At 41.9% G+C, this 27836-nt stretch overlaps 1 protein-coding gene across 1 annotated transcript in view; it reads left to right on the forward strand.

Annotated features, from left to right (window-relative positions):
- Window positions 1-215: 215 nt before the first annotated feature.
- Window positions 216-27836, forward strand: part of LOC138663471 (oocyte zinc finger protein XlCOF8.4-like) — a 70087-nt gene continuing 42466 nt past the window's right edge. The window contains exon 1 of the mRNA XM_069749691.1: window positions 216-281. Within this exon, the coding sequence (XP_069605792.1) occupies window positions 255-281 (27 nt within the window). The 5' untranslated portion in view covers window positions 216-254. The remainder of the gene's footprint in view (window positions 282-27836) is intronic.

Consider the following 27836-nt stretch of genomic DNA (forward strand, 5'->3'; position numbering starts at 1 on the left):
GTGGGGTCTCTTTGTCTCCAGAGAAATCACACGTTACAGTCCACACATAACACTGTGTAGAGAAGGCGGCGTGAGGTAATTGTGCCAGTAGTGAGGGGAAATAATGGCGGAAACGTCACTGACTGAGGAGAAGTTTCCATGTAGCGTCTTCACTGCGGATATCATTCACTGAGGCTCCTGATCATGTGACCCCTGACTCCTCCCCTCATGTGACCTCATCACAGGTCCTGTGCGTGCGCACAGAGCAGCCTTATATGTGGAGTGCGGCTCTGCAGGTGGAGGTATGTGGAGATTCTCCATTACTGAGGGGGGGGGCATTAACCCCTTCAGCACTGAGACTCTTTTGGTGTTATTGTTGCCACTTTATAAGAATCATTGCATTTTTGTTCTGTTTCCTGTAATTGATACACACGGCCCAACTATGGAGGACAGGAAGTGAGGGAACGGATTGTTCTCCTAGTACAGTGCCCCTTTCTTGGCCCCCACACAGTGTAATGCCCCCATTATGCCCCTGTAAGCAGGGTTCTGCCTCACAACCAGCTGCCTCAGGCACTTTACCATGAGCTGGTACCTCAGATTCTTCCCCGCACCCCTTTCCTTTGTTGGCGCCAAATCTGTTCTGCCTTTGGGGCTCTGGCCTTTATAATATCAGTAACTGCGTCATCAAGGTCTCCTGACCAGGTGCACCATCTAGACTCTTCCTCCCTGAAACCTCCCTCTTCCCATTGATGTCACATGGTCCCGTCTGGACGGCAGATTGCAGTATTTGTACAAATGCAGCACAGCCCTGAGGAGTCTTTTTTATGACCCTCCTTTTTACACCCCTTATGTAATATATATGATGCCGCTCACACAGTATAATGTTTCCACAGTACTGGCATCTCTCGTAAAAAAGGTATTTTCACACTACCGCCATACCTTCACACACAGTATAATGTTCGTACAGTACCGCCATACCACCACACACAATATAATGTTCTCATAGCTCCGCCATACCCCTACACACAGTATAATGTTCTCACAGTACCACCATACCCCCACACACAGTATAATGTTCTCACAGTACCATCATACCCCCACACACAGTATAATGTTCTCACAGTACCATCATACCCCCATACACAGTATAATCTTCTCATAGTGCCACCATACCCCCATACACAGTATAATGTTCCTACAGTTCCGCCATACCCCCCACACACTATAATGTTCCTACAGTATCTCCATCCCACCACACACAGTATAATCTTCTCACAGTACCTCCACCCCACCACACACAGTATAATCTTCTCTTAGTACCGCCATACCTCCACACACAGTATAATGTTCTCACAGTACCTCCATCCCACCACACACAGTATAATGTTCTCACAGTACTGCCATCCCACCACACACAGTATAATGTTCTCACAGTACCGCCATAGCCCCACACACAGTATAAAGTTCCCACAGTACCATCATCCCACCACACACAGTATTTTGTTCCCACAATAGCGGCTTCCCACAGACACAGGATAATGTTTCCACAGGACTGGCATCCCCCTTACACACAGTATAATATCCCCACAGTAATGCCATCCCTCCACTTTCTAATGTTCCCACAGTTCTGCCCCCTACATGCACAGTATGGTGCCATCCACCTCACTGACTACCTCCGACCACTGACAGTTAATTAATAAATACTCACTTAGCCTCATTCTTGGTGCAAATACTTGGTTGCTATGATGCCCATAAAATGAGATGGCTCATGGGGTGTGGTATTGGTCATCCTCTCCGTCCCTTCATCACAATTTCAGCGATATCCACATTCCCATGATGGTGATACCGTTGAATAGATTAGTGAATCAGGGAGTTGAAAGCTCCTGATCCACCATTCAGCCTTCACTTTTGAGTCTGAGACTCCGTGCACTGCAGACACAATGATGTCACTACATCACACCTGTAGTATTGAGCCTCAGTACTCACACCGCACAGACCAGGGCAGCGCTCCTCAGGAACAGGGTTGGCTGAGTAGTGTACGTATGTTTTTTTTTTCAAATATCAGGAATTGTGGGGGGCATCATATTAAGAGAAGAGCTGTTGGGACCCCATACTGAATGTGTGGCTGTTAGGGGCCATTATACTGGGGTTGTGGTGGACTGTAAATGCCACCGTACTGAGTGGGGGTCTTTATTTTGTCTAGTAGGATGTGGTGGCCATAATTAGAGATGAGCGAATATGTTAAGAAAACGTAAAAAAGCGAAAGAGACATGCATATACACAGGGATCAACAAGGAAGATTAACAAATTTTATTTATCCAAAGTTTTTTTAAACCACACAAATGACAATTTAAAAAAATTTTAAACTCACAAAACACAAAATATACCCAAAAACAAAATATGGAGAGAGAATAGAAAGCACTGGTCCGGTCCATTATCATATTACCTCATCAACAGTATAATATATAATAACACCTATAATAGATTGGTACCCAATATAGATACAGAAAGTGCAAAGTGCAATCTCTGTGTCAGCCTATGAGGACAAAGTAAATATCCTAAATGCAAAAAGAGCAATTAGTGCCATAATAATAAAGCATCATAGCTAAAGTCGTCACAATTGCTCAATGTGCAAAATACCTCTCCAGAAAGATTTAGCACCAAATGGACATGTTCACACCATACATATCACTGGAGAGAATGGACGATCTAAAACCGGCTCCCATGTAACCCACCCAACGCGTGTCGTCACCTCAGTGACTTCATCAGGGGCAAAGTAGTATGGTTAGCTAGCAAAACAGTGGAATATATATATACACACTTACAAATTGAACAATTCAATGCAGCTGTGGCACGAGTCCCGCCGGAACAAAACAACACTGACAAATTTTCCCATTGGATCCCAGAAACAGTTTGTGCGCATGATCAGGAATCTCCATGGAGATAGAATGGTATCAACTCTATTACACAGGCGCAGTAGCCTAAGTGACTTCCGGGATTGAGTAGGCGGCACATCACTGCGTAAGTGGCCAGACGTTTGCCTAGTGCGCATGCGTAGAGGTCTCCATGGTGAAGCATTGGCGTCAACTCTTTTGTGCAAGCGCAGCGACTTGTACACGGCTGGAATACCTACAGATAGCCACAAAGAGTACGCAAATAAGTAGTTGTAAAGACAGGGATACCCAGCACTCCACAAAGTGCTGGACTTGTCATAGCGTACTAAAGTGCAAGCTTGCCTCCTAATGTCATGCAAAAGTGCAGCAGAACGAACATCCTAAGAAATAAACAATGAGTCATTACATAAACAGCCAAATAATTGAAAGAAAGATAATAGAATACACAGACGCAACAGCGTGGATGGCCTCAAAAATAGACATTGAGACATTGTGAAGTCGGCTGAAGTAGTGTATAATCCAGATGATTCGTCAAACTCAATCTGACAGATGCCCCGCCCCCTATCAAAGTGTATCAAAATGTGTAACCCCTCCCCTTGTCTGACGGCTGGTATCCAGCTGTCCCTCCTTGTTTGATTTCCCCTTTTGATATAGTTTGATATATTTTAATTTGTTGCAGTTTGATATTATTCACGTATTTGATTTATATTAGATGTTCGAGTTTGATTCTGTAAGCTGTGTTTTATTCACAGTGTACACATATAGTGCAGAACTTTTGTTTTATAACACACCAAGCTGTTTATTTGTGTCTCTACTGACCATTAACTAAATGCTTATTTACACAAACAGAAAAGTTATTTGTGTCTCTACTGACCATTAACTAAATGCTTATTTTCACAAACAGAAAAGACAGATTTTCTGTTTGTACCTGTATTGTACCTGTAGGGTTATGTAGGGTTATCTGCGGGTCATTTGCTGGGAATTGTGTTTTATTTATGTTTTTATAACGCACCATGTTTGTTTTTGTATTTGCTTTCTCTTTGCGGCTGTAATTGTTATCTGAGGGGTCATTTGCGCTTTCTCTTTGTGACTGCAGAGGTTATCTGAGGGTCATTTGTTTTTTGTATTCGCTTTCTCAGGGTCAGTGGTATATAATTATATCTTAGGATCTGTACGCTTACATACAGCATGTTATGTTCTGTGAAGCAAACCCTAGGAAACACACAGATCAGCTTAAAATGTTTTTGCTAACCATGATTTTCCCTTTCATCCTGGTATTATTTAAATCACACACACTAATATTGTTTTGGACTCTAGCAAGTGGTAATGCCAAATTCTGAAAATAGCCATTTTATATTGAATTACTAACGTTTTTCTATTTTAGCGCTGCCACATCCACATATATTATTCCAGCTTTCTTTAATTCTGCATTATTTTATCACACATTAATTTCACAGCTGATGAAAATAGCCATTTTATATTGAATTACTGCAGCTCGCGGAGCGTTACCACTGGACTCGTTTCTCAATTAATTTTCCAGCTGGCGGAGCTATCTATAATTATGCTATCTATAATTATGCTTATACCTTAGGCGTGTATTTACATGGCACTGTAATTCGCACTTTTACACACTATATGTGGATTACAGCCGGTATACAGTAACAGTCGGCATGACTGAGTGTAATATTGCACTCAATACTGTGCAAAGGGTCTGAATACTTATGTCCGTGTGATATTTCAGTTTTTCTTTTTAATAAATTCGCAAAAAAAATCTACATTTCTGTTTTGTTCAGGCATGATGGAGTGCAGAGTGTACATTAATATATATATCTCAGAATGCAGCTGAATAGTGTTGCTAATTAGTCCATATAAATATCAAAACTTTGGGTTTCTACATAATTTTCTAAGTGTATGAAAATACACCAATATTAACTATTTGTGCTATTTTAGGCGTAAATTTGGTCTATATGTATAACAGTCAGGAGTTGGGGCGATGAAATATGTGTTACAAGCGTAGTGAATTGCAGATATATTCTGCAGTGTATGTCATTTTGAGAAATGTGTAGCATAACCAATTACCTATCACGGCCACTAGATGGCAGAATATCATATTAATTATACATTGGGGTTTACTTTTGGAAACTTACAAATTCATTGGAAAATTTTTAAGCCATTATTGCTTAGGCAAATACAGAATATAAAAAGTAAAAACATTAAATAGTACAAAAATGTTTTATTGTCAGAACTAATTGGAAATAAAGAACACATTTTAAGCTAACCGCACTCACTTTACACAATCAGAAAAAAGGAAACACACTTTAAGTTAGTTAACAGCATGATGCTGACAAATGCATCTTTGCGGAATCTGATAACAACGCGCTGAACAAAGGGATGAGCCTGAAAATCTTGATCTTTTAAAGCTTTTTTACATTTCTATTGGTGTTACATTTCTATTGGTGTTACTTTTGCACATGTATTACTGGATTCTTTAAAAATATGAATATTATCTAGTTTACTTATGTTGCGGTATTTTATTTTCCTGGTGTTACTTTTGCACATGTATTACTGTTTTTCTTGTTTTTTGTGTAAAATCTCGGTCAGGCAGGCACGAACACACACACACACACAACACACAGAACCCACACACAACAAACACACATAACATACAAAACACACAACACATACAACACATACGACAAACATACACACACAACATACAGAACACATACAACACATGCAGCACACACAACAAATACACAGAACACACACACAAGAAATAGACATTTAGGACTTATTTATGTTATTATGTTTTTGCACTTTGCCTGTGCTGCCTATAATTTGACTCCTTTTTATTCAAAGACAGCTAACATATGCAGACTTTTAAAGCTTTTTTTTACATTTCTATTGGTGTTACATTTCTATTGGTGTTACTTTTGCACATGTATTACTGGATTCTTTAAAAATATGAATATTATCTAGTTTACTTATGCTGCGGTATTTTATTTTCCTGGTGTTACTTTTGCACACGTATTATTGTTTTTCTTGTTTTTGTGTAAAATCTCGGTCAGGAAGGCACGAACACACACACACACACACACAACGCAGAACCCACACACAACAAACACACATAACATACAACACACACACAACACATACAACACACACGACAAACATACACACACAACATACAGAACACATACAACACATGCGGCACACACAACACACACACAACAAACACACAGAACACACACACACAAGAAATAGACAATTAGGACTTATTTATGTTATTATGTTTTTGCACTTTGCCTGTGCTGCCTATAATTTGACCCCTTTTTATTCAAAGACAGCTAACATATGCAGACTTTTAAAGCTTTTTTTTACATTTCTATTGGTGTTACATTTCTATTGGTGTTACTTTTGCACATGTATTACTGGCGTCTTTAAAAAATATGAATATTATTTAGTTTACTTATGTTACAGTATTTTATTTTCCGTGTGTTACTTTTGCACATGTATTACTGGCGTCTTTAAAAAATATGAATATTATTTAGTTTACTTATGTTACAGTATTTTATTTTCCGTGTCTTACTTATGCACATGTATTACTGGCAGCTTCAACAGTTATGATCCATACCTTTTCTATATAAATATGGGTAAATGAATACACCATTATAGAACCATTTCGAATCCGTGTTTTGTTGATACAAATCTTGAATTTGCGCGCTCTGATAACAATAAGAAAAACAACAATTGTTCAGGAATGTCACAAAAGCGCGTTGCTTCGCGGCCTTACTAGGGATCTCAGGATCCCATGTTTAGTACTGTCATATGTTGCATAATTTTAGCACATTTCCTGTACCACAGTATATTTTATCATGTGCATCATTATTAGTCATTTAGGACTTATTTATGTTATCATGTTTTTGCACTTTATTAATATGCTGTCCACATAGGTCAGTGATTTCTTGCACTTTATTAATATGCTGTCCACATAGGGCAGTGATTTTTGCACTTTATTAATGTGCTGTCCACATATAGTATTTTTGATATCTCAAAAGGGTGTGACACATTCCCATATATTATTCCAGCTTTCTTTAATTCTACATTATTTTAGCACATATTAATTTTACAGGGCCTGTGCTTCCTATAATTTGACTGCTTTTTATTCAAAGACATCTAACATATGCAGACTTTTAAAGCTTTTTTACATTTCTATTGGTGTTACATTTCTATTGGTGTTACTTTTGCACATGTATTACTGGCTTCTTTAAAAATATGAATATTATCTAGTTTACTTATGTTGCAGTATTTTATTTTCCTGGTGTTACTTTTGTACATGTATTACTGGCTTCTTCAAAAAATATGATTATTATCTAGTTTACTTATGTTGCAGTATTTTATTTTCCTGGTCTTACTTTTGCACATGTATTACTGGTGTCTTTAAAAAATATGAATATTATTAACCAATTAGCTATCACGGCCACTAGATGTCAGAATATCATATTAATTATACATTGGGGATTACTTTTGGAAACTTACAAATTCATTGGAAATTTTTAAGCCATTATTGCTTAGGCAAATTCCTTGGAAATTATAAATTTATTATACTAACTACAGGCACGCATATTGATAAAACTTTACCTCAGCCTCAATGACCCATGTAATTTTTTGCTGAATTAAAAATTATACAGTTATTTCATATTTTTTGGGGCTTACTTCCAGGAGAAATTATTGATAGAAACCCAAAGTTTTGATAAGTGTATGAAAATACACCAATATTAACTATTTGTGCTATTTTAGGCTCAAATTTGGTCTATATGCATAACAGTCAGGAGTTGGGTCGAAGAAATATGTGTTACATGCGTGATGAATTGCAGATATATTCTGAAGTGTACGGCATTTTGAGAAATGTGTAGCATAACCAATTACCTATCACGGCCACTAGATGGCAGAATATCATATTAATTATACATCGGGGTTTACTTTTGGAAACTTACAAAGGCGGTGTGTATGTGCACAGGATGAGTTATTTTGTTTTTATAATCACTAGTATTCATATTAAATGCCTCTTTAGCTTTATGAGTAAGAGACATCCTACAAATAGAATCCTTTTCCCTAGTAGTTTTATATTCCATGTCTGATATATTTCTACACAAAGCTACAAAACTATTTTGTAGTTTATAATGTATCACAGTAGTTTCATGTGAAGTTACATCTTAGGCTCTGTTCAGACTATTGTAATATCTGTAGCTTAAAATAGAGCCAAATAGCTACTTTCAAACCCGGACATACACCATTGATTTTCTTCACAAATGGATCCAATATACACTATATATGGCTCAAATACAGACGGCAGGCATCCTATTTACACTGCACTTTATAAAATCTTTCGTTTGAAAGGTTATTCTGTATTTCTAAAGCGCAACTCTGTATCGATAAGCGAGTAATTCTAAAAGCACAGTCAAACATATGTGTCAAAGTTTATTTTTCTGCGTTATGGTTTAAAGTTATAATCATTTAAATAATAATTTTCTCATTAGATATGTGACTTGCACTATTTATTTGCTTAGGCTAGATCATTTACAGTTTAACAATACATTTTATTACAAAAATGACCTTATCTGGGTACCTAGAAATAACCTAGCAGCATTAGTAAGCCCCTTTCTTTTTGCATTATCAAGTAAGTACGTAAGTTTATATGCATAAAGCTTTTAATATAGCGCACCAAACATTACATGGTTTTTGATTTCTCTGAACTGTCGCAAACAAAACATATAAGGTTAAAAATACGAACATTATTGAATATAATGTTTTACTTTTGTTTACAGTATTTTATTTTCCGGGTGTTACTTTTGTTCATGTACTACTGGCTTCTTCTTCAGTTGTGATTTTTACCTTTTCTATATAAATATGGGTAAATGAATTGTCCATTATAGAACCATTTTGAACCCGTGCTTTGGCGGCCTTAAACATTTTGTATAACAGATGTGTTTCTCCTGATTTTTCTTGCTTAAGGGCTCACTGATGTTTTAATAAACTTTGAATAAATAACTGGGCATACATAAGAAACCATGCAATATATCTTTATAGAAATAATACTTCTGCACTCATGGCCACTTCTCCGCCACCTTTGTCTCCTGAACTCATCATTCACTGTGAAATAATGCAAAAATTCATCTTTGTATTGACGGATGCCGCAACATTTTGCCATTGTAAGTTTATGGTTCTGTATGTTATGTGTGTTTGTTGTGTGTGTGTGTGTGTGTGTGTGTGTGCTGCATGTGTTGTATGTGTTCTGTATGTTGTGTGTGTGTGTGTGTATGTTTGTCGTGTGTTGTATGTGTTGTGTGTGTTTTGTATGTTATGTGTGTTTGTTGTGTGTGTGTTCAGTGTTGTGTGTGTGTGTTCTGTGTGTTTGTTGTGTATGTTTGCAGTGTGTGTTGTGTGTGTGTGTGTGTCTGCAGCCATCTCCTTTCTGTAATTCTCCTCTCTCCTTACAGAACCATAAACTGCACTGAAGAAGAAGCCAGTAGTACATGAACAAAAGTAACACCCGGAAAATAAAATACTGTAAACAAAAGTAAAACATTATATTCAATAATGTTCATATTTTTAACCTTATATGTTTTGTTTGCGACAGTTCAGAGAAATCAAAAACCATGTCATGTTTGGTGCGCTATATTAAATGCTTTATGCATATAAACTTACGTACTTACTTGATAATGCAAAAAGAAAGGGGCTTACTAATGCTGCTAGGTTATTTCTAGGTACCCAGATAAGGTCATTTTTGTAATAAAATGTATTGTTAAACTGTAAATGATCTAGCCTAAGCAAATAAATAGTGCAAGTCACATATCTAATGAGAAAATTATTATTTAAATGATTATAACTTTAAATCATAACGCAGAAAAATAAACTTTGACACATATGTTTGACTGTGCTTTTAGAATTACTCGCTTATCGATACAGAGTTGCGCTTTAGAAATACAGAATAACCTTTCAAACGAAAGATTTTATAAAGTGCAGTGTAAATAGGATGCCTGCCGTCTGTATTTGAGCCATATATAGTGTATATTGGATCCATTTGTGAAGAAAATCAATGGTGTATGTCCGGGTTTGAAAGTAGCTATTTGGCTCTATTTTAAGCTACAGATATTACAATAGTCTGAACAGAGCCTAAGATGTAACTTCACATGAAACTACTGTGATACATTATAAACTACAAAATAGTTTTGTAGCTTTGTGTAGAAATATATCAGACATGGAATATAAAACTACTAGGGAAAAGGATTCTATTTGTAGGATGTCTCTTACTCATAAAGCTAAAGAGGCATTTAATATGAATACTAGTGATTATAAAAACAAAATAAGTCATCCTGTGCACATACACACCGCCTTTGTAAGTTTCCAAAAGTAAACCCCGATGTATAATTAATATGATATTCTGCCATCTAGTGGCCGTGATAGGTAATTGGTTATGCTACACATTTCTCAAAATGCCGTACACTTCAGAATATATCTGCAATTCATCACGCATGTAACACATATTTCTTCGACCCAACTCCTGACTGTTATGCATATAGACCAAATTTGAGCCTAAAATAGCACAAATAGTTAATATTGGTGTATTTTCATACACTTATCAAAACTTTGGGTTTCTATCAATAATTTCTCCTGGAAGTAAGCCCCAAAAAATATGAAATAACTGTATAATTTTTAATTCAGCAAAAAATTACATGGGTCATTGAGGCTGAGGTAAAGTTTTATCAATATGCGTGCCTGTAGTTAGTATAATAAATTTATAATTTCCAAGGAATTTGCCTAAGCAATAATGGCTTAAAAATTTCCAATGAATTTGTAAGTTTCCAAAAGTAATCCCCAATGTATAATTAATATGATATTCTGACATCTAGTGGCCGTGATAGCTAATTGGTTAATAATATTCATATTTTTTAAAGACGCCAGTAATACATGTGCAAAAGTAAGACCAGGAAAATAAAATACTGCAACATAAGTAAACTAGATAATATTCATATTTTTTAAAGAAGCCAGTAATACATGTACAAAAGTAACACCAGGAAAATAAAATACTGCAACATAAGTAAACTAGATAATATTCATATTTTTAAAGAAGCCAGTAATACATGTGCAAAAGTAACACCAATAGAAATGTAACACCAATAGAAATGTAAAAAAGCTTTAAAAGTCTGCATATGTTAGATGTCTTTGAATAAAAAGCAGTCAAATTATAGGAAGCACAGGCCCTGTAAAATTAATATGTGCTAAAATAATGTAGAATTAAAGAAAGCTGGAATAATATATGGGAATGTGTCACACCCTTTTGAGATATCAAAAATACTATATGTGGACAGCATATTAATAAAGTGCAAAAATCACTGCCCTATGTGGACAGCATATTAATAAAGTGCAAAAACATGATAACATAAATAAGTCCTAAATGACTAATAATGATGCACATGATAAAATATACTGTGGTACAGGAAATGTGCTAAAATTATGCAACATATGACAGTACTAAACATGGGATCCTGAGATCCCTAGTAAGGCCGCGAAGCAACGCGCTTTTGTGACATTCCTGAACAATTGTTGTTTTTCTTATTGTTATCAGAGCGCGCAAATTCAAGATTTGTATCAACAAAACACGGATTCGAAATGGTTCTATAATGGTGTATTCATTTACCCATATTTATATAGAAAAGGTATGGATCATAACTGTTGAAGCCGCTAGTAATACATGTGCATAAGTAAGACACGGAAAATAAAATACTGTAACATAAGTAAACTAAATAATATTCATATTTTTTAAAGACGCCAGTAATACATGTGCAAAAGTAACACACGGAAAATAAAATACTGTAACATAAGTAAACTAAATAATATTCATATTTTTTAAAGACGCCAGTAATACATGTGCAAAAGTAACACCAATAGAAATGTAACACCAATAGAAATGTAAAAAAAAGCTTTAAAAGTCTGCATATGTTAGCTGTCTTTGAATAAAAAGGAGTCAAATTATAGGCAGCACAGGCAAAGTGCAAAAACATAATAACATAAATAAGTCCTAAATGTCTATTTCTTGTGTGTGTGTGTGTTCTGTGTATTTGTTGTGTGTGTGTGTTGTGTGTGCCGCATGTGTTGTATGTGTTCTGTATGTTGTGTGTGTATGTTTGTCGTGTGTGTTGTATGTGTTGTGTGTTTTGTATGTTATGTGTGTTTGTTGTGTGTGGGTTCTGTGTGTTGTGTGTGTGTGTGTTCGTGCCTGCCTGACCGAGATTTTACACAAAAAACAAGAAAAACAGTAATACGTGTGCAAAAGTAACACCAGGAAAATAAAATACCGCAACATAAGTAAACTAGATAATATTCATATTTTTAAAGAATCCAGTAATACATGTGCAAAAGTAACACCAATAGAAATGTAACACCAATAGAAATGTAAAAAAGCTTTAAAAGATCAAGATTTTCAGGCTCATCCCTTTGTTCAGCGCGTTGTTATCAGATTCCGCAAAGATGCATTTGTCAGCATCATGCTGTTAACTAACTTAAAGTGTGTTTCCTTTTTTCTGATTGTGTAAAGTGAGTGCGGTTAGCTTAAAATGTGTTCTTTATTTCCAATTAGTTCTGACAATAAAACATTTTTGTACTATTTAATGTTTTTACTTTTTATATTCTGTATTTGCCTAAGCAATAATGGCTTAAAAATTTTCCAATGAATTTGTAAGTTTCCAAAAGTAAACCCCAATGTATAATTAATATGATATTCTGCCATCTAGTGGCCGTGATAGGTAATTGGCTATGCTACACATTTCTCAAAATGACATACACTGCAGAATATATCTGCAATTCACTACGCTTGTAACACATATTTCATTGCCCCAACTCCTGACTGTTATACATATAGACCAAATTTACGCCTAAAATAGCACAAATAGTTAATATTGGTGTATTTTCATACACTTATCAAAACTTTGGGTTTCTACATAATTTTCTATTTATATGGACTAATTAGCAATACTATTCAGCTGCATTCTGAGATATATATATTAATGTACACTCTGCACTCCATCATGCCTGAACAAAACAGAAATGTAGATTTTTTTTGCGAATTTATTAAAAAGAAAAACTGAAATATCACACGGACATAAGTATTCAGACCCTTTGCACAGTGTTGAGTGCAATATTACACTCAGTCATGCCGACTGTTACTGTATACCGGCTGTAATCCACATATAGTGTGTAAAAGTGCGAATTACAGTGCCATGTAAATACACGCCTAAGGTATAAGCATAATTATAGATAGCTCCGCCAGCTGGGAAATTAATTGAGAAACGAGTCCAGTGGTAACGCTCCGCGAGCTGCAGTAATTCAATATAAAATGGCTATTTTCATCAGCTGTGAAATTAATGTGTGATAAAATAATGCAGAATTAAAGAAAGCCACCACAGTCTCCTCCCACCACCCTAAAAACAGGTTTGCATATGAGGGCGCACACTGCACCCCCCATAGCAGTACCAGAGATCTGCATGTAGTATTTCCTGTCCAAAATAAAATAATTTTTGTAAAGGACAAAATGGAGTTGTTCCAACAGGAACAGATTATGCTCACCGCCATCTTGATGTCTATCCAAAAAGAAGGATACCGCTTGGATTCTTTGATCATGAGCTATGCTGGTATATAATGATTCCACATCAAGACTGATCAGGATAGTACCCTCTGGAATATACAACTCTTCAAGATTTGTCATCAGATGTACTGAGTCCCTTATATAGGAATCCAAGGAAAAGGCTAGTGGTTGGAGAAAATGATCCAAGTAGAGGCATGGCCGTTCCATAATGCCACCGATGCCGGATACTATCGGCCTCCCCGGAGGTTGGGTGAGTGACTTATGCACTTTCAGCAAGATGTAAAATGTAGGAACTACAGGATGATGAGTAGCAAGGAAATCAGCTTCCTTCTTGTTCAGGAAGCCCTCATAGGTTGCGTTTTTTATCAGACGATCCAATTTGTCCTTAAATACCCACGTAGGGTCTGAGAGAAGAGCATGATAAAAATTATTAAAGTGTTATTGAGTTGACGTAACGCCTCCATAACATACCGTACATGTCATGTGGCCAAAGGACCACATTTCCTCCTTTGTCTGCCCCCCGAATTAAAAACTCCCCATTGTTGCGTAGTTCCTGTAAGGCTCTCCTTTCTTCAATATTTCTTCAATATTACGGCTGCACACTTCCCGGATAATTATGCTTTCTATATAAACGTGAGTTATCCACTACAGCACACACTTCCCCTGACGAAGCCGCTGCGACGGCGATACGCGTGGGGTTCTCTCCACATTCCCTATTTTGTCCTACGCTGGTTACACCTGAGCATGGACATCTGCATGACTCTTTGTAGTCACATCATCTTTGGGCTCCAGCTTGCTTTCTCCTCACCTCAGCTGAGTATATAGGACATATTCTTGCTCCCACTACCTATACAGGTCTTTACCCTTTCCATCTGTCTTGCACCTTATTCAAGGGCTTTTCAGTGGGTTTAGTATGGGTACCCTTTCAGCAGGGTTCACTATGTTCCAGCTATTTGAGGACACATAGGGATCTTGGTTATTTAGCTTTTATGCATTCTTACTTGTGTGCTTTCAGCATATTGGATGTGATTCCCTCTCAGCTGGGGGGTATCATTTTTCTATATGAGGTGATACATATTGATACTGACCCAATGTATTATGCTTTATATACATATCTTGTGCAGAGATACGGTGTTTAAATAGGGGTGTTTTGTACATTATTGTTACATTTTAATTGTTTTTATATGTTTTTTGTGGTGTTTAACCCCTTAGCGACCGCCGATACGCCTTTTAACGGCGGCCACTAAGGGTACTTAAACCACAGCGCCGTTAATTAACGGCGCTGTGGAAAAAGTACATAGCGCCCCCCACAGGCCGATTTTCTCCGGGGTCTCGGCTGCCAGGGGTAGCCGAGACCCCAGAGAACATGATTCGGGGGGGTTTTAACCCTCCCCGCATTTGCGATCGCCGGTAATTAACCGTTTACCGGCGATCGCAAAAAAAAAAAAAAAAAAAGCGATCTCTTTTTAATTTCTCTGTCCTCCGATGTGATCGCACATCGGAGGACAGAGAAAAGGGGTCCCAGGTGGCCCCCCAATACTCACCTAGCTCCCCCGATGCTCCTCGTGTCTCCCGGTGGGCGCCGCCATCTTCAAAATGGCGGGCGCATGCGCAGTGCGCCCGCCGGCCGGCACCGGGAGAATCTTTGGGGTCTCGGCTGCCGGGGGTAGCCGAGACCCCAAAGAGCATGATCGGGGTCGGTATTACCGACCCCTGTTTTGCGATCGCCGGTAATGAACTGTTTACCGGCGACCGCAAAAAAAAAAAAAAAAAGTAAAGTGTAATTCTCTGTCCTCTGATGTGATCGCACATCAGAGGACAGAGAAATAGGGGGATTCGGGGACCCTAGCATACTCACCTAGGTCCCTGGATCCTCTTGCTGCTCCTCCTGGCCGCCGGCAGAAGAACATGGCGGACGCATGCCCAGTGCGCCCGCCATCTGTCTCCATCTGCCGGCCGGCAGGAGAACAGCAGTTAGGGCTAAAATTAGGGTTAGGGTTAGGGGTAGGGTTAGGGGTAGGGTTAGGGTTAGGGGTAGGGTTAGGGGTAGGGTTAGGTTAGGGGTAGGGTTAGGGTTAGGGGTAGGGTTAGGGCTAGGTTAGGGCTAGGGTTAGGGGTAGGGTTAGGGCTAGGTTAGGGCTAGGGTTAGGGTTAGGGGTAGGGCTAGGGTTAGGGGTAGGGTTAGGGCTAGGGTTAGGGCTAGGGTTAGGTTAGGGGTAGGGTTAGGGGTAGGGTTAGGTTAGGGGTAGGGTTAGGGGTAGGGTTAGGTTAGGGGTAGGGTTAGGGCTAGGGTTGGGGCTAAATTTAGGGTTAGGGTTGGGGCTAAATTTAGGGTTAGGGTTGGGGCTAAATTTAGGGTTAGGCTTCTTTCACACTTACGTCGGTACGGGGCCGTCGCAATGCGTCGGCCCGACATACCGACGCACATTGTGAAAATTGTGCACAACGTGGGCAGCAGCTGTAGTTTTTCAACGCATCCGCTGCCCAATCTATGTCCTGGGGAGGAGGGGGCGGAGTTACGGCCACGCATGCGCGGTCAGAAATGGCGGATGCGACGTACAAAAAAACGTTTCATTGAACTTTTTTTGTGCCGACGCTCCGCCAAAACACAACTGATCCAGTGCACGACGGACGCGACGTGTGGCCATCCATCACGATCCGTCGGCAATACAAGTCTATGGGCAAAAAACGCATCCTGCGGGCACATTTGCAGGATCCGTTTCTTGTCCAAAACGACGGATTGCGACGGATGCCAAACGACGCAAGTGTGAAAGTAGCCTTAGGGCTAGGGTTAGGGTTGGGGCTAAAGTTAGGGTTAGAGCTGGGATTAGGGTTTGGATTAGGGTTGGTATTAGGGTTAGGGTTGGCATTAGGGTTACGCTTGGGATTAGGGTTAGGTTTGGGATTAGGGTTAAGGTTAGGGTTGTGATTAGGGGTGTATTGGGATTAGGGTTAGGTTTGAGGTTAGGGTTGAGATTAGGATTAGGGGTGTGTTGGATTTAGGGTTTTGATTAGGGTTATGGTTAGGGTTGACATTACGGTTGTTTTGGGGTAAGGGTTGTGATTATGGTTAGGGTTAGTGATTAGGATTATGGATCAGGTTGGGATTAGGGTTAGGGGTGTGTTGGGGTTAGGGTTGGAGCTAGAATTGGGGGGTTTCCACTGTTTAAGTACATCAGGGGGTCTCCAAACACGACAGCCAATTTTGCGCTCAAAAAGTCAAATGGTGCTCCCTCCCTTCTGAGCTCTGCCGTGTGCCCAAACAGTGGGTTACCCCCACATATGGGGCATCAGCGTACTCGGGATAAATTGGACAACAACTTCTGGGGTCCAATTTCTCTTGTTACCCTTGTGAAAATAAAAACTTGGGGGCTACAAAATCTTTTTTGTGGAAAAAAAATATTTTTTATTTTCACGACTCTGCATTCTAAACTTCTGTGAAGCACTTGGGCATTCAAAGTCCTCACCACACATCTATATAAGTTCCTTGGGGGGTCTAGTTTCCAAAATGGGGTCACTTGTGGGGGGTTACTACAGTTTAGGTATATCAGGGGCTCTGCAATCGCAACATAATGCCCACAGACCATTCTATCAAAGTCTGCATTCCAAAAAGGCGCTCCTTCCCTTCCGAGCTCTGCCGTGCGCCCACACAGTGGTTTACCCCCACATATGGCGCATCAGCGTACTCGGGATAAATTGGACAACAACTATTGCAGTCCAATTTCTCCTGTTACCCTTGTGAAAATAAAAACTTGGGGGCTACAATATCTTTTTTGTGGAAAAAAAAATATTTTTTATTTTCACGACTCTGCATTCTAAACTTCTGTGAAGCACTTGGGCATTCAAAGTTCTCACCACACATCTAGATAAGTTCCTTGGGGGGTCTAGTTTCCAAAATGGGGTCACTTGTGGAGGGTTTCTACTGGTTAGGTACATCAGGGGCTCTGCAAACGCAACATAATACCCGCAGACCATTCTATCAAAGTCTGCATTTCAAAACGGCGCTCCTTCCTTCCGAGCTCTGCCGTGCGCCCAAACAGTGGTTTACCCCCACATATGGGGTACCAGCATACTCAGGACAAATTGGACAACAACTTTTGGGGTCCAATTTCTCTTGTTACCCTTGTGAAAATAAAAACTTGGGGGCTAAAAATCTTTTTTGTGGAAAAAAAAAATATTTTTTATTTTCACGGCTCTGCATTATAAACTTCTGTGAAGCACTTGGGCATTCAAGGTTCTCACCACACATCTAGATAAGTTCCATGGGGGGGTCTAGTTTCCAAAATGGGGTCACTTGTGGGGGGTTTCCACTGTTTAGGCACATCAGGGGCTCTCCAAACGCGACATGGCGTCCAATCTCAATTCCAGCCAATTCTACATTGAAAAAGTAAAACGGCACTCCTTCTCTTCCAAGCTCTGCGGTGCGCCCTAACAGTGGTTTACCCCCACATATTGGGTATCAGCGTACTCAGGAGAAATTGCACAACAACTTTTGTGGTCTAATTTCTCCTGTTACCCTTGTGAAAATAAAAATTTGTGGGCAAAAAGATCATTTTTGTAGAAAAAATGCGATTTTTTTTTTTTCACGGCTCTACGTTATAAACTTCTGTGAAGCACATGGGGGTTCAAAGTGCTCGCCACACATCTAGATAAGTTCCTTAAGGGGTCTAGTTTCCAAAATGGGGTCACTTGTGGGGGGTTTCCACTGTTTAGGCACATCAGGGGCTCTCCAAACGCGACATGGCGTCCAATCTCAATTCCAGCCAATTCTACATTGAAAAAGTAAAACGGCGCTCCTTCACTTCCAAGCTCTGCGGTGCGCCCAAACAGTGGTTTACCCTCACATATGGGGTATCGACGTATTCAGGAGAAATCGCACAACAACTTTTGTGGTCTAATTTCTCCTGTTACCCTTGTGAAAATAAGAATTTGTGGGCGAAAAGATCATTTTTGTGTAAACAAAAGCGATTTTTTATTTTCACGGCTCTACGTTATAAACTTCTGTGATGCACTTGGGGGTTCAAAGTGCTCACCACACATCTAGATAAGTTCCTTAAGGGGTCTAGTTTCCAAAATGGTGTCACTTGTGGGGAGTTTCCACTGTTTAGGCACATCAGGGGCTCTCTAAACGTGACATGGCGTCCGATCTCAATTCCAGCCAATTCTGCATTGAAAAAGTCAAACGGCGCTCCTTCACTTCTAAGCTCTGCGGTGCGCCCTAACAGTGGTTTACCCCCACATATGGGGTATCGGCGTATTCAGGAGAAATTGCATAACAAAATTTATGGTTACATTTCTGTTTTTACATTTGTGAAAATAAAAAAAATGGTTCTGAATTAAGATGTTTGCAAAAAAAAGTTAAATGTTCATTTTTTCCTTCCACATTGTTTCAGTTCCTGTGAAGCACGTAAAGGGTTAATAAACTTCTTGAATGTGGTTTTGAGAACCTTGTGGGGTGTAGTTTTTAGAAAGGTGTCACACTTCATTATTTTCTATCATATAGACCCCTCAAAATGACTTCAAATGTGATGTGGTCCCTAAAAAAAAATGGTGTTGTAAAAATGAGAAATTGCTGGTCAACTTTTAACCCTTATAACTCCCTAACAAAAAAAAATTTTGTTTCCAAAATTGTGCTGATGTAAAGTAGACATGTGGGAAATGTTATTTATTAACTATTTTTCGTGACATATCTCTCTGATTTAAGGGCATAAAAATACAAAGTTTGAAAATTGCAAAATTTTAAAAATTTTCGCCATATTTCCGTTTTTTTCATAAATAATCGCAAGTAATATCGAAGAAATTTTACCACTAACATGAAGTACAATATGTCACGAAAAAACAATCTCAGAATCAGCAGGATCCGTTGAAGCGTTCCAGAGTTATAACCTCATAAAGTGACAGTGGTCAGAATTGCAAAAATTGGCCTGGTCATTAAGTACCAAATTGGCTCTGTCACTAAGGGGTTAATAAACATTTGGTCATTTTTCGATATCTTATGGTTGTGCGGGCCTGCTTTATAGTCCAATCTGTTTTCTTTTTCTGGTTTAATTACGACTGGGCATTAAGTGGTTTTTAGTATTATGGGAACCACATAGTCCGCCATACAGTATTATAGACAACCACATAGTCCTCCATACAGTATTATAGGCAACCACATAGTCCTTCATGGAGTATTATGGGCACCACAGTCCTCTATACAGTATTATGGGTGACTAAATAGTCCATCATACAGTATTATGGACGACACATAGTCCTCTATATAATATTATGGGCAACCACATAGTCCTCCATGCAGTATTATGGGCAACCACATAGTCCTCCATGCAGTATTATGGGCAACCACATAGTCCTCCATGCAGTATTATGGGCAACCACATAGTCCTCCATACAGTATTATAGGAAACCACATAGTCCTCCAAGGAGTATTATTATGGGCACCTCATAGTCCTCTATACAGAACTATGGGCGACCACATAGTCCGTCATACAGTATTATGGACACCTCATAGTCTGCCATACAGTATTATGGGCAACCACATAGTCCTCCATGCAGTATTATGGGAAACCACATACTCCTCCATGCAGTATTATAGGCACCATATAGTCCTCCATACAGTATTATCAGCACCACATAGTCCTCCATACAGTATTATGGGCCCCATATAATGCTCATTCATACTGTATTGTTGTGATAGGCAATTCAGTATCACAATGGACATAGCGGTCAGAGCACATACATTGATCTGACAATAACCCAAAATAATAGAACGAGCTCTGAGACGTGGGAACTCTGCAGACCGCAATCCCTAATCCTCTCCAAACAACACTAGAGGCAGCCGTGAATTGCGCCTAACTCTGCCTATGCAACTCGGCACAGCCTGAGAAACTAATTAGCCTGAAGACAGAAAATAAGCCTACCTTGCCTCAGAGAAACACCCCAAAGGAAAAGGCAGCCCCCCACATATAATGACTGTGAGTTAAGATGAAAAGACAAACGTAGGGATGAAATAGATTCAGCAAAGTGAGGCCCGACTTTCTTAACAGAGCGAGGATAGGAAAGATAACTTTGCGGTCTACACAAAACCCTAAAGAAAACCACGCAAAGGGGGCAAAAAGACCCTCCGTACCGAACTAACGGCACGGAGGTACACCCTTTGCGTCCCAGAGCTTCCAGCAAAACAATTAGACAAGCTGGACAGAAAAAATAGCAAACAAATAGCAAAGAAGAACTTAGCTATGCAGAGCAGCAGGCCACAGGAATGATCCAGGGAAAAACAAGTCCAACACTGGAACATTGACAGGAAGCCAGGATCAAAGCATTAGGTGGAGTTAAGTAGAGAAGCACCTAACGACCTCACCAGATCACCTGAGGGAGGAAACTCAGAAGCCGCAGTACCACTTTCCTCCACAAACGGAAGCTCCCAGAGAGAATCAGCCGAAGTACCACTTGTGACCACAGGAGGGAGCTCTGCCACAGAATTCACAACACTGTATATCACGGGCTACATATAATGCTCCTCCATACTGTCATGTCTGCGGATACTTACCCGTCCGTAACCTGCCTCCGGCGTGTCTCCGACGGGGTCGGTCCCTCGCCGCTCCCCATCTGTCTTCTTAGGGTCGCGGCACGTCAGCACTTCGCGCATGCGCGGTCACGCTTTTCCCGCCGCTAAGCCCTCTGGGAGCTCACGACCCGCTGGCTCCGCCCCATCATGGCGGCGCCCATCAGGTATTTCTTCTCGGCATCTGTACAGGTAAGACGCCTGGTTATCTTTTGCAGTTACGCTTGCTTTCCTGCTGGCGTACTCCCTAGTTCCCTGGCTCCCTTTCTCTGCTCGCTCTTCCTGTCTCAGCTGTACCAGCTCGGTGCCTCAACCGTACCTGCCCTGTGTCTTCTCTGTGTCTCTCCCGTACCTGCTCTGTATCTCTGTCGTATCAGCTCTGTATCTCTGCCGTGCCTGCTCAGTGTCTCAGCCATACCTGCCCTGTGTCTCACCCATGTCTGCCCCGTGTCTCAGCCGTACCTGCCCTGTCTTGCCGTGTCTCTCCCGTACCTTCCCTGTCTTGCCGTGTCTCTCCCGTACCTGCCCTGCGTCTCTGTCGTATCAGCTCCGTGACTCTGCCATGCCTGCTCAGTGTCTCAGCCATACCTGCCCTGTGTCTCACCACGTGTCTGCCCCGTGTCTCAGCCGTACCAGCTCGGCGCCTCAGGCGTACCTGCCCTGTCTTGCCGTGTCTGCTCTGTCTCTCCCGTACCTGCCCTGTGTCTCTGTTCGTATCAGCTCCGTGTGTCTGCCGTGCCTGCACAGCGTCTCAGCCATACCTGCTCTGTGTCCACTCGTGCCTACCAATTCAGTTTATTCCTGTTTGTCATTACCTTTTTTGTTCCTCTCTTGCAGCATCGTGCCACCGCTCCGTCTCTGGTTCTCCTGGTCCCATTTACGTCCCATATTCCATAGTTTCCGTTTGCTCTCTGTTCATCTACCACCTCCATACCCCAGTCTCTTCTCTCTCTTTATTTACCCTTAGGCTCCAGCCGTTGTGGTTCCATCCCCTTTGGGCCTGCCCCTAATGCTCCCTGTATAGGGGGTGGTTCTAACAGGTCCGCTCGCCCTTGGGGGCTCTAGAACTATAACCCAGAGGGTCCACTTTTGGGTCTTACCATTCGAGTCCTGATACATACAGTATTATGGGCACCTCATAGTCTGCCATACAGTATTATGGGCAACCACATAGTCCTCCATGCAGTATTATGGGCAACCACATAGTCCTCCATGCAGTATTATGGGCAACCAGATAGTCCTCCATGCAGTATTATGGGCAACCAGATAGTCCTCCATACAGTGTTATGGGCAACCAGATAGTCTGCCATACAGTATTATGGGCAACCACAAAATCCACCATACAGTATTATAGGCCCCTATAATGCTCATGCATACAGTATTATGGGCCCCATGCTTCTCCATACATGATTATGCACTCCCATGTAATGCTGTATACATTAGAAAAAAACTAAAACAAATACTCATCTCAGACGTTCCGGTACACTCAGCGTCTCTCCTGGCTTTGCAATGCTCAGGATAGAGAGGCTGAGCACACAGTGGTGATGTCATAGCTTCCTCTGCCCTGAGACATTGCAGAGTCAGAGGGCGCTGGCACCGTGCTCTCCCGACTCACGGACCCCATAGCGTCTCACCCCCAATGCGGGGGGTCGGGACTGCGTACACGTGCCCCTCTACGTTTTTAAAGGACCTGCATCCCCTTTTTTTTTTTTTTCTTTCTTCCTCGTTCTCTCTGGTGTCCACCGGGTATTTCACCAGTGTCCCGGTGGGCCAGTCCAACCCTGTTTGCGCTCTTTTATGGTGACTGTCGGTTGCGCTCTTTTTTGATGACTGTCGGTTGCGCTCTGTTATAGTCACTTTCGATGGCGCTCTGTTATGGTGACTGTCAGTTGCGCTCTTTTACAATGACTGTCAGTTGCGCTCTTTTACAATGACTGTCAGTTGCGCTCTGTTATAGTCACTTTCGATGGCGCTCTGTTATGGTGACTGTCGGTTGCGCTCTGTAATGATGACTGTCGGTTGCCCTCTGTTATGGTGACTGTCGGTTGCCCTCTGTTATGATGACTGTCGGTTGCCCTCTGTTATGGTGACTGTCGGTTGCGCTTTTTTGATGACTGTCGGTTGCCCTCTGTTATGGTGACTGTCGGTTGTGCTCTGTTATGGTGACTGTCGGTTGCCCTCTGTTATGGTGAATGTCGGTTGCCCTCTGTTATGGTGACTGTCGGTTGCGCTCTGTTATGACTGTCGGTTGCGCTCTGTTATGGTGACTGTCGGTTGCGCTCTGTTATGATGACTGTCGGTTGCCCTCTGTTATGGTGACTGTCGGTTGCCCTCTGTTATGGTGACTGTCGGTTGCGCTCTGTTATGGTGACTGTCGGTTGTGCTCTGTTATGATGACTGTCGGTTGCCCTCTCTTATGGTGACTGTCGGTTGCCCTCTGTTATGATGACTGTCGGTTGCCCTCTGTTATGATGACTGTCGGTTGCCCTCTGTTATGGTAACTGTTGGTTGCGCTCTGTTATGATAACTGTCGGTTGCCCTCTGTTATGGTGACTGTCGGTTGCGCTCTGTTATGGTGACTGTCGGTTGCGCTCTTTTTTGATGACTGTTGGTTGCGCTCTGTTATAGTCACTTTCGATGGCGCTCTGTTATGGTGACTGTCGGTTGCGCTCTTTTTTGATGACTGTCGGTTGCGCTCTGTTATAGTCACTTTCGATGGCGCTCTGTTATGGTGACTGTCGGTTGCGCTCTTTTTTGATGACTGTCGGTTGCGCTCTGTTATAGTCACTTTAGATGGCACTCTGTTATGGTGACTGTCGGTTGCGCTCTGTTATAGTCACTTTCGATGGCGCTCTGTTATGGTGAATGTCGGTTGCGCTCTTTTTTGATGACTGTCGGTTGCGCTCTGTTATAGTCACTTTCGATGGCGCTCTGTTATGGTGACTGTCGGTTGCGCTCTTTTTTGATGACTGTCGGTTGCGCTCTGTTATAGTCACTTTCGATGGCGCTCTGTTATGGTGACTGTCGGTTGCGCTCTTTTTTGATGACTGTCAGTTGCGCTCTGTTATAGTCACTTTCGATGGCGCTCTGTTATGGTGACTGTCGGTTGCGCTCTGTTATAGTCACTTTCGATGGCGCTCTGTTATGGTGACTGTCGGTTGCGCTCTGTTACAGTCACTTTCGATGGCGCTCTGTTATGGTGACTGTCGGTTGCGCTCTTTTTTGATGACTGTCGGTTGCGCTCTGTTATAGTCACTTTCGATGGCGCTCTGTTATGGTGACTGTCGGTTGCGCTCTTTTTTGATGACTGTCAGTTGCGCTCTGTTATAGTCACTTTCGATGGCGCTCTGTTATGGTGACTGTCGGTTGCGCTCTGTTATAGTCACTTTCGATGGCGCTCTGTTATGGTGACTGTCGGTTGCGCTCTTTTTTGATGACTGTCGGCTGCGCTCTGTTATAGTCACTTTCGATGGCGCTCTGTTATGGTGACTGTCGGTTGCGCTCTGTTATAGTCACTTTCGATGGTGCTCTGTTATGGTGACTGTCGGTTGCGCTCTTTTTTGATGACTGTCAGTTGCGCTCTGTTATAGTCACTTTCGATGGCGCTCTGTTATGATGACTGTCGGTTGCGCTCTGTTATAGTCACTTTCGATGGCGCTCTGTTATGGTGACTGTCGGTTGCGCTCTGTTATAGTCACTTTCGATGGCGCTCTGTTATGGTGACTGTCGGTTCCGCTCTTTTTTGATGACTGTCAGTTGCGCTCTGTTATAGTCACTTTCGATGGCGCTCTGTTATGGTGACTGTCGGTTGCGCTCTGTTATAGTCACTTTCGATGGCGCTCTGTTATGGTGACTGTCGGTTCCGCTCTTTTTTGATGACTGTCAGTTGGGCTCTGTTATAGTCACTTTCGATGGCGCTCTGTTATGGTGACTGTCGGTTGCGCTCTGTTATAGTCACTTTCGATGGCGCTCTGTTATGGTGACTGTCGGTTGCGCTCTGTTATAGTCACTTTCGATGGCGCTCTGTTATGGTGACTGTCGGTGGCGCTCTGTAATGATGGCTGTCGGTTGTGCCTTTCTATGAGGACAGTTGGTTGCGCTCTATTATGACTTTCGGTGGTGTTCTGTTGTGATGACTGTCGCTGGCGCTCCGTTATGATGGATGCACCATTAACTGTCATGATCCCAATGGCAGGGGATCACAAAAGGACAAGCACAAAAACAAAACAAGCTCTAGGGTGATGGAACCTGAGCTGACCGCGATCCTGAACCTAAACACACAACTAGCAGTAGCCGGGGAACGTGCCTACGATGAATCCTAGACGTCTCGCGCCAGCCGAAGGATTAACTTCCCCTATTAGAAGAAACACAGACCTCACTTGCCTCCAGAGAAACACCCCACAGAAATAGCAGCCCCCCACATGTAATAACGGTGAAATGAGAGGAAAGCACAAACGTAGTTATGAAAACAGAATCAGCAAAAATGAGGCCCGCTAAAGCTAGATAGCAGAGGATACAAAAGTGAACTGCGCGGTCAGCGAAAAACCCTTCAAAAAAACATCCTGAAATTACTTGAACTCATGTGCCAACTCATGGAACATGAGGAGTAATTTCAGCCCACTAGAGCAACCAGCAGCAAGGAATCACATATCTGCTAGCTGGACTAAGACAAAAATTAAGCAAAACTGGAACAGGAAAATCAAAACTTAGCTTGTCCAGAAGATTACAGACGCAGGTAGCAGAAGTAAAAAGACACACTGATTACATTGATAGCCGGCGAGGAAATGACAAGAAAGCCAGGTTAAATAGGAAACTCCCATAACCTGATGGAACAGGTGGACACCAGAGACCGCAGAGAACAAAAGTCACCCAGTACCATCAGTAACCACCAGAGGGAGCCCAAAAACAGAACCCACAACAGTACCCCCCCTTGAGGAGGGGTCACCGAACCCTCACGAGAACCACCAGGGCGACCAGGATGAGCCCTATGAAATGCACGGACTAAATCGGCAGCATGAACATCAGAGGCAACAACCCAAGAATTATCCTCCTGACCATAACCCTTCCACTTGACCAAATACTGGAGTTTCCGTCTGGAAACACGAGAATCCAAGATCTTCTCCACAACATACTCCAATTCACCCTCCACCAGCACCGGAGCAGGAGGCTCAAGTGAAGGAACAACAGGTACCTCATACTTCCGCAACAACGACCGATGGAACACATTATGAATAGCAAACGATGCCGGGAGATCCAAACGAAACGACACAGGGTTAAGAATTTCCAAGATCCTATAGGGACCGATGAACCGAGGCTAGAACTTAGGAGAAGAGACCTTCATAGGAACAAAACGAGAAGACAACCACACCAAGTCCCCAACAAGAAATCGAGGACCCACGCGGCAACGACGATTAGCAAACTGCTGAGCCCTCTCCTGGGACAACTTCAAATTGTCCACCACATGACTCCAAATCGGATGCAACCTATCCACCACCATGTCCACTCCAGGACAATCAGAAGGCTCCACCTGACCAGAGGAAAAACGAGGATGAAACCCCGAATTACAAAAGAAAGGAGAAACCAAGGTAGCAGAACTAGCCCGATTATTAAGGGCAAACTCGGCAAGCGGCAAAAAGGTAACCCAGTCATCCTGATCAGCAGAAACAAAACACCTCAAATAAGTTTCCAAAGTCTGATTAGTTCGTTCCGTCTGGCCATTCGTCTGAGGATGGAATGCAGACGAAAAGGACAAATCAATGCCCATCTTAGCACAGAACGTCCGCCGAAATCTAGACACAAACTGGGATCCCCTGTCAGAAACGATATTCTCCGGAATGCCATGCAAACGGACCACGTTTTTAAAAAACAGAGGGACCAACTCAGAGGAGGAAGGTAACTTAGGCAAGGGTACCAGATGAACCATCTTAGAAAAGCGGTCACACACAACCCAGATGACGGACATTTTTTGAGAGACAGGGAGATCCGAAATAAAGTCCATGGAAATGTGCGTCCAAGGCCTCTTCGGGATAGGCAAAGGTGACAACAATCCACTGGCCCGAGAACAGCAAGGCTTAGCCCGAGCGCAAACTCCACAAGACTGCACGAAAGAACGCACATCCCTCGACAAGGAAGGCCACCAAAAAGACCTGGCCACCAAGTCTCTAGTACCAAATATTCCAGGATGACCTGCCAACGCAGAAGAATGGACCTCGGAGATGACTCTACTGGTCCAATTATCCGGAACAAACAGTCTTTCCGGCGGACAACGATCAGATTTATCCGCCTGAAACTCCTGCAAAGCACGTCGCAAGTCTGGGGAGACAGCCGACAAAATCACCCCATCCCTAAGGATACCAGTGGGCTCAGAATTTCCAAGGGAGTCAGGCACAAAACTCCTAGAAAGAGCATCCGCCTTCACATTCTTTGAACCTGGCAGGTATGAAACCACAAAATTGAAACGGGAGAAAAACAGTGACCAACGAGCCTGTCTAGGATTCAGACGCCTGGCAGACTCAAGGTACATCAGATTTTTGTGATCAGTCAAGACCACCACACGATGTCTAGCACCCTCCAGCCAATGACGCCACTCCTCAAATGCCCACTTCATGGCCAAAAGCTCCCGATTACCAACATCATAATTCCGTTCAGCGGGCGAAAATTTTCTAGAAAAGAACGCACATGGCTTCATCACTGAGCCATCGGAGCTTCTCTGTGACAAAACCGCCCCCGCTCCGATCTCGGAAGCATCAACCTCAAC

This window comes from Ranitomeya imitator, chromosome 2 (assembly GCF_032444005.1).
Source record: "Ranitomeya imitator isolate aRanImi1 chromosome 2, aRanImi1.pri, whole genome shotgun sequence".
Lineage (NCBI taxonomy): Eukaryota > Metazoa > Chordata > Amphibia > Anura > Dendrobatidae > Ranitomeya > Ranitomeya imitator.